This window comes from Dunckerocampus dactyliophorus, chromosome 2, assembly GCF_027744805.1.
Source record: "Dunckerocampus dactyliophorus isolate RoL2022-P2 chromosome 2, RoL_Ddac_1.1, whole genome shotgun sequence".
NCBI classification, from domain to species: Eukaryota; Metazoa; Chordata; class Actinopteri; order Syngnathiformes; family Syngnathidae; genus Dunckerocampus; species Dunckerocampus dactyliophorus.
This window is the reverse complement of record NC_072820.1, coordinates 17,734,253-17,742,988: the sequence shown is the minus strand read 5'-3', so window position 1 is coordinate 17,742,988 and position 8,736 is coordinate 17,734,253. Positions and strand designations below refer to the sequence as shown.

Below are 8,736 nucleotides of genomic sequence, written 5' to 3'. Positions count from 1 at the left end.
TGGGAACGAAACTTGTTTGTAGACCAAGGACTTCCAGTAACTGCGTTTCACTTACATTTTTCCCTTTGTTTTAGTTTCATTTTTGTCAACATTGCTGCAAGTTTTATTGTTTTTTTTTTTACAATAAAAATATATCAATTAGCCAATGCTTTCACTCTTGCACACTTTTTCCTCATTTCTGAGCAAATAATGCATGAATCCTGGTGATAGCGTTTGTCCTCTGTGTAATTCCTACAAGATGTAACCTTTTGAGAGGCTGAAGGAGGTGGTTGGGGGGGAAAGCGGTTTGGCAATCTGTTGAATGTACAGTTTGTTTGAGTTGCTGAGAAAATATGTCATTTCAGAGTGGTGGTTTATTCCTACGTAAGAGGGAGGAAGCCAATGAGCGGCTGCTACCTGCCTCCTTTCCCTCCTCCTTCACTCTTTCCTCCTCCTCCTCTTTTCCATGCCCACACAGTCACTGCCGATCTCAAGCCTGACACATCTGGAGTCTCTTCTACCCCGCAAGAAACTTTTTGCGCGTTCATTCCGCGCACAACCACAAAGCCCTTTTACGCTACAACCGGAGCGCTTTGTTTCGGAGTCTTTTGCGCGTTTTTTTTTTTTTACTCACCAGAGAAGACTACTCGCTCTTTTGTGGCGGGGGAGTGTAAGTTAAGTTAGTTCTACGCGTGGAAGTGGTCGTGGCTGGACGTGATGAGTGCAGATGACGCGAGTGGCGCGCCCCCTACTTCCACTTTGACGGTTGCCAGGCAAAGTGACGCTCGCCTCAAGGCAAATTGACGCGTAAAAGTTGCATTTTTGTTTAAAAAGAGTAACATACATCTGTACTATAGTGTGGGCCCATGCTGCTTCTGTCCACCATCACCATGGATGGTGACATGGGGAGCAACCTTGTCAGCTGAGCGACACCCCTACTTTGTTTTGTTGCATTTCATTTTAACCAAGCGTTTTTTGGGAAGTGGCGTTTGGACTAAATGGTTCCGTACTGAAGTGTTTAAGTCTGAGGGGGGATTTTTATTTATTTATTTATTTAAAAAAAACCTAAAAATAAAGCGTCGGTTTCTTCCCTACAAAGAATCATTTGAACCCGCCACCGCAGAGCCAGAGCGACATAAATAGTACTGACATGTGGATGTAATTTCACAGGAGGTAAGGGGAGGGACGGCTGCAAAGGGAGCATATAGATTATACGAAATTAAAGCCCGGTTGCTGGATTATAGAGTTATCATTTCGCTAGCATAAGCACCAAGAAGCCAGACGGAGTGAAAAAAATATCTCGTTCTGCTTTGAAGAGAGTTAAGTCGATTAAATAATTCAAATCTGAGCATCATCAGCATCTTTTGGAGCCCTGCGAGGACTTGAGAGGGGGAAGTGACTGCAGCAGGTCATCAGTGATGGGATCCACTGTGCTCATGCTGCGCAATCTGGATTTGCTTCTCATCTCACTGCTCTGCACTTTCTGCCTGGTAAGACTTTCCTTTTGTTATCTTCTGACAAACAATGCTGGCTTGATAAGAAAATGAGGGTTTTTAGATGTCGGTACTGATTCGGCAAGATTCTTTGCATATAAGGTCACCAAAAATGTTCTCTTTCCACTTTGAGTGCAGTTTACACCACTGTAAACTACAACCACTGTGATGAAAACCGTTAAATAAGAAATGCATGGCTGTAGATGACCACAGTGCATCCCACCGGGTATGTCACTTGCATGTCTTAATTTAGTCCAAATTTAACAAAGAAATGCAAATTTTGGACATTCCTAGCTCAAATAAGTATATACTATCTGCTAGATCAAAACCACCCACCCAGATAGTGTTATTCACTAATGGTTGGCTTATGCTAATGTGTTTTACATACTGTACAGGACATGTTACTACCTACACTGCAGCAACTTGTGATTTAATCCTTGTGGATTTTACTACAGTAAACCGTCAGATCTGCTGAACTTGCTTGATGCACTGCTTTCAAACCACATGCTTAAGGCACCCTCTAATTAAAACTATAAGGATGCTTGTTTATTGGATGCAACCTACGCAATGAGTGCTAGAGGGACACCCAGAGAGGGGAAATCATGTTTAACCACTTCACATACTAGAACCAGTGCAGTATTTCTGCCTGTGCTAAAATGACAAGGTGTTCACACACTCGTGATCAAAAATTTAAGACCAGTTGAAAAAATGCCAGAATGTACATTTTGCACTGCTGGAACTTAAGAAGGTTCTAAGTAGAGTTTCAAAATGCAAAAAGAGGACATGGGAGTGAGATAAAACAAAAAGAAAAGGCAATTTTTTGCAAAGAAGCATTAAACTGAAATAGGCTTTTCATCAGCTGATCAAATGTTTAAGAGCATAGCTAAAAAAAAAACCCAAAATAGAAATAACAAGGACTCACTAATGAGTAGCTGCGCCATTCTTGTTAATTACCTCAAAAATTGGTTTGGGCATGCTTGATGCCAGTGTTTCCATGAGGCTCGTGGGAATGTTGGTCCAGGTGGTGAAGATGGCGTCACGGAGGGCATCCACTGTCCGGAACTGATGTCCATTTTTGTAAACTTCTCTTGCCATCCATCCACAAATGTTCTCAATTGTGATGGTCCAAAAGAGTGTTGTTATTCCTCTGGAAGAAGTTCTTTGTCAGGCGGGCATTGTGAACTGCAGCATTGTCCTGTTGAAAAAGCCAGTCATGACCACACAGACGAGGGCCTTCAGTCACGAGAGAAGCACTCTGCAACATCTTCATATAGGTATCTGCCGTTTGACGCCCCTACACAACCTGAAGCTCCATTGCTCCAATGAAGGAAAAAACACCCCAAATCATGATGGACCCCCCCTCCACTGTGTTGTATGGAAAACATCTCAGGTGGGATCTCCTTGTCATGCCAGTAACGTTGGAAGCCATGTGGACCGTGAAGGTTACATTTTTTCTCATCACAGAATAAAACTTTCTTCCACATTTCAATGTCCAATGTTTGGTGCTCTCGTGCAAATTCAAAATGGGCAATTTTGTGGCATTGAAGGAGACGACACCCCAGCAAGTTTTCTGAACCGCCGCCAACTTGTGCTGTGACGTCACGACCAGAACACGTTCCGGGAACCAGATTCAAACAAACGCAGCCAAGAACTCCCAGCAAAGCCAAGAAAGGGACATATTCATAACAATAACACAATAATAACATTCACTGATACTGTGTTGTGCTGACTATGATATAACACATACAAAAAACTGGCCTTTTTTGACTGTCAGTCAGTGCAATGTAAATGCAATATCAGTGAGCAGCGATTGCTGTTTATGTAGCCCTGGCATAAAAATGCCATACTATTATTCTAAGATTCATAGACTAGATCTAGTAAAAACAATTATATGGATTTACTTACTGAAACTGAAAGATCGACTGCAAGATAGGTCAGAAATTATGAGTGACAGCGATCCAAGTGTTGCCAACTTGGCAACTTTGTTGCCAACGTGCGGTGTAGTGTCTTGCCCTCCAAACTTAATCTGTCTTCTCGAGTGTTCCAGCCTTTAACAACAGAAACTCGTGAAGAACTCAGCCATAACAAGTGAGGAAGCATTTGAGTGAACGATAACTTCCGGGTGGTAACTTAAATGTCACTTGCTCCTTCTTCTCCAGTTTCTGGAAGAAGTGATGAAAAGTGTAAAAAAAAAGACGGTAAATATTTTAACAGTCGAGCACACATCTAACATAGGAAATATGCCTTTCAATGTTAATTTTCACGGTATGACATTATATTACATTATCTTCATACTGCATGGAGTCAGCCATGGCATGTCCGACATGGTAGAGTGAAAAGGTTCTCCTCCCATTCCATGTGGAAAATGTAAGTTTCTTGCTTCTTCCCCACTACGTTTGAAACACCTTCTTAAGTTTAGAATAAATGAATTGGAGAGGCTAACAAGTTAGCTCGGGAGCTTACGATTCTAGCGGCTGCCATCTTTTATGTCTCTGCAGTGATCCCATAGCCTGCACAGTGTTCATTTATCACGGTTGGGTCTGAAATCGGTTCTGGAATAAACTAACCATGAAAAACGAGGCATGACTGTAGTTACTACAATCACGACAAACCATTTCCATCTATTTTACATTTACTGAACATCTGAAACGGTCATGACAAAATACCATAAATGCTGTAATTAGAGCCAGGGCAATTGCCTAAACCACAAAGAGGACAGGGCTTTAATTAGAGGCAGGCGGTATTTGGAGAGAGGGTGTTATTTCTGATTTGAAAAGTATATATACAACATTTTTTTCCCTATAATAATGTTTTGGATTGCATGAGAAAGTGGAAAGAAAACGGTACCTCTCTTTGACCACATGGCCATTCATTAACATGAATATTACAACACAGCAGCAACAGAACCAATGTTGTAATAGTGGTAAGAAGCAAACTGCCACTAATGAGATCATTGCTAAACAACAGCAGAACAAGTGTGACACACGTGAGTTTTACACCAACAGCTGAGTAGCAGGACCAACATTTTTGCGCATGCAGAGGTAGATAAAGCTTAATAACAAACTATAACAGTTTTTTTTTAACCTGGTGCTAATTAGAGACCCCGGTGGTTATTTGCGTTTCTAGACCACGCACCCGTAGACTATAGGAGACACAGTGGTTAACTGAATAAAGGTGTTAATTGGAGCATTTAGTAACATTGTAACGTGTCTGTAACAAATGTTACAGTGTAGTTGCCCTGGATTGACAGTTCCCTCATTAAATGCAACTAACCTCAGGATTACGCCATCCTTTTTATTATTTAATAATCCGTGCACCTCTAATCTACCATATGTGTTCTGTAGTTTGGATTTCTGTGTGTGTTTTTCGTGGTGTTTGGTGTTTCGTGGTGTAGACACACATACTGTATAGCTCAAAAATGTCCGTTGGAGTGCTCCTTTGCAACCATATCTTTCTAGTTCCATAGTTCTATTACGTTTTATTCATAAATCCAGCACGGGAGTGACTCGTTACTAAAAACATAAAAGAGCTTTTGAAGTGGCCCTAAAGCTGTCCATAAAGCAGGGGACCTGCTGATTCCACACCAAGTGGTCTCTGTGTGTCTTGGCTGAGGCTTGCTGCGCATTCAACAGGCCCTTGGCCCAGATTTTGAGGAACCTTGCGTTTCTTTCCCCCCCAGCGATGTCGTCCATCAGTGCCACAGCGGTGCACCTCCAGCCTCACCAGCATAAGTAATATGATCGTTACATCTTCAAGCAATGTGTACCCACTTTTAGCTCAAGCTGTTTGCTCACTCACTCTTCCTTCCCATACCATTTTGCTTTTTTCCGAGCTGTGACCGAGCAAAAAAAAAAAAAAGAAAATAGAAAAAAGGGACGTGGACACATCGGATGCCAAAGCAAAGAGTGGAAAGTCTGTGTCTCTGTCGAAGGAACACAAAGCTTTTTCAATTTGAACGACGACGATGGCTCGTGCCACTTTCCATCGATTTAAACCACCAACTAATCATTATTTTTCTCAACGTGCTGATTAGTATGACATGTCACAAACCCTAAATGGATATATTTTGTCCAAACCCCAAACTTTACTGACATTATTTTTAAGAAGCAGGAACGAGGGAGAACAAAGTATAATAAATAAATCGTTGACACTCAGAATCAGGGGTGTCCAATGTGAATTTTTGATTGGCCTGTGGTATTGAACAAGTAAAACACTTTTTTAAACTTAATTTTTCAGTATGCGGCTCACAGTTGAGACATCTCTGCTGATCTAAATCGTTTGTGAGAACCGGTGGCCTCTGCATGTTCACCATCAGTGCTTTCATTGTGTCCCACACCACAAGCTAGACTGATAGCTCGCAAACAAACAACCTCACTTCAGCCTAACAACTGTCCTCACTTACGCGGTTATCGCATTTATTAAGCGGAAGCAGCGCTATGCGGGAACCGCAGCGAGTGCTTAATTTGCACCTCATGACAGTGATGGCTCGCATGTGTTTGCATGCAATGAGTAGCTATGATGACATCAGACTTTTGTTGGTGCCATACATGTCAGTTCAATGTCCGTGATTACTGTGCGATGTGATGCGAAGCTTCCAGCATTATTCCAATCAGCGCGTTGCTTGACCTGTGTATACATGAAAAATCATATAGCATGTGGCTAAAATGACATTACAACAGGACAACAATCACAATAGACTGTGGCAGAGATGCTGGGGCAGCGAAAACTACACATACAGTAGGGTGGCTTGTTTTGGTCTCGATTAAAATCATTCCAGATGATCCTTCCATTTAAATGGATTAGTATTTAAATAACAAATGTCTATGAGGCCACACTGACCAGGAAAAAATATGACAGAATAATGTTCTATGATTATAATAATACATTTGTAAATTAAGGATTTTAGTATACAATACAATATGCAATTATAGGAGAATGAAGTCGTATTACGAGGAAAAAATGTGAAGAAAAACTTTTATATTATCCCCCAAAAGCATATTTCTATGTAATCAAAATATAAGAGGGAAAACAATTGTACATTTGGTGAAAAAAAAAATAGAACAAATTATAGCAAGAGAATCAAGCTTTAGTATTGAAGAAGAATAAATACGTTTTACAATTTTACAAGTCGTAACAGTATGGGGAAAAAGATGTAGATTTATTGGGCAAATAAATGTAATATTATGCAAAAAAAATGTATGTTTATGAGAATAAAGTTGTTATATTAAGGGAGAAAAAAACTATCAATTTTATGACAGGAGAAATATGTATTTTTTTAATGCTACCTGAAAACAAATCCTATTTTCACAAAAAAAATCTGCATTTTACGAGAATAAAATTGTATTATTATGCAACAAATGCCTATTTTTGATACTCCACACCCTATAATATGCATATCATAGTTGTTAAAGACATCTTTTACACATTAATAAACAATTACAGGCATACAGTATACAGTATTGTACTTATAAAAGGTGCAGTTACACGATATCACATCTTGTCAAAGCATCTTCTGGAAAATGTTTAGTGAATTGGCTAGGGAGACAGCGCACTCCGTAAAACCATTTTCAATTTAACTGACTATAAAAAAGATATTTACAATTTAAAGCAGAGAAAAGAAATCTGCGCATATGTAGGGAACCATTGTATTGCGATCATAAACACATACATGTACCTGCATTAGGATGCGGACGTTGAGGATGATGTAAAGTTAAGCTTTAGTGTAAGTGATGCAAACAATGGTTGGTATCCAATAGGCCATTGATTACCATGGAAGCATGAATGTAAAATAAAAGACTTGTGAAAAGCAAAATACGAGGTAACATGAAATACTTATACACGATGAAAGGCTTTGATTTTTCAACTTTCTAAAACACACCTCAAGTAGGGATGTTTTTTGCATTACAACAAGCAAAGAGATGTAAGGTCGGCTACAGTGCGCGTGATTAGAGATTCAGTCCTCATTTACATTTGGTTCAAGCAGTTTCAGCCTTGATCAGGAGCTTCTCTCTGATCAGGACTCATTACGACCAAAAAGCTCTGCCAGGGTCCAATTTGATTCCACTTTCTATCAGCTTGCCTTTATTTTCTCAACCTTTAGAAGCGCTGCTCCTCCCTCTGTCTCAGTTTATTTCATGGTATTTATTCCATATGATCCGTTGACCGCAGAAAGACCATCAGGATTTGAAGCCTACATGTAGACCACATCATATGCGTGTCATTTGAAAGATTATGGGATGTGTGATGTCAGAAAAACATCTCAAGCTGCAAGCAGCCGCTTTTTTTAACCGCAGGAAACATGCAGCTCTGTGGTGGCGGTGTTCATATCCCGCTCTTACTTTTTGAGTGATATTTGATGAAATCCACCAAAAATAACATATAATTTGGGGTGCTGGACTGTGAAGAAGTGGAGTTTAGCTGCAGCGTGAAGGCTGAAGGACGTTTCTTTTCTGTGCACCGATGGTATTTACACAATCAAACCTTGGTCATGATGGGATTCCTCCATCCAAATAAGATGATGTGGTCAGAAAGACTTTTTTTTTCATTTAATCATGTGCATTCAAGACGAGAATGTTTAAAAATGCCTTTGGCTGTATCCCTAAAAAATAATAGAAAAATGTCCTCTTCTACATGCAAACGCTTTCACACGCATGCCAAAGGAACAGCACCACAGCCCCAAACTGTGAGTCCATTTTGGCCAATCAGACACCTGAAGAAACTCACGTCTGGAAAAGGCACAACCATAGCAAGGGCAAATCAAGAAAAATGGAAATAATACAGTATATTACACTGTATTATACTATATTACATATACTATATATATTATATAATGTGTGTCTACAATAAATACTAACAAAACTAAAGCAGAATCTGAAACACTTAGAAAGAAAATTATAACAAAAAGTAATAGTTTAAAGTCATCATATTAAACGTGGTGAAACGTAGTCAAGGAAAAAAGCAGACGTGTCACTCAATACCAGGACAATAAAGTTGTCCTTTTTGAAAAAAGCATTCACAATGTTAGAATACATTTTTAATTTCTATGAAATAAGTAAAAAAGTTGTAGTCTTATGAAAACAAAGCAATCTTTTGAGGGTAAAGGGGTATATTTTTTTACAAGGAAACAGGGCAACGGTCTTACAAGAATACGGTTATATGGTACGTGATGTTTATTTGCTTTTTCAGGCATGCGTAGTAAGTTACATGAAGGAACATCACATGGTTATATTTGCACAATTCAACTTGTCTGAAAAGGAGCGGGAAG

General features: G+C 39.6%; 1 protein-coding gene across 1 annotated transcript in view; it reads left to right on the top strand.

Annotated features, from left to right (window-relative positions):
• Window positions 1-467: 467 nt before the first annotated feature.
• Window positions 468-8,736, top strand: part of pth1r (parathyroid hormone 1 receptor) — a 64,634-nt gene continuing 56,365 nt past the window's right edge. The window contains exon 1 of the mRNA XM_054768696.1: window positions 468-1,469. Coding sequence (XP_054624671.1) covers window positions 1,398-1,469 — 72 coding nt within the window. The 5' untranslated portion in view covers window positions 468-1,397. The remainder of the gene's footprint in view (window positions 1,470-8,736) is intronic.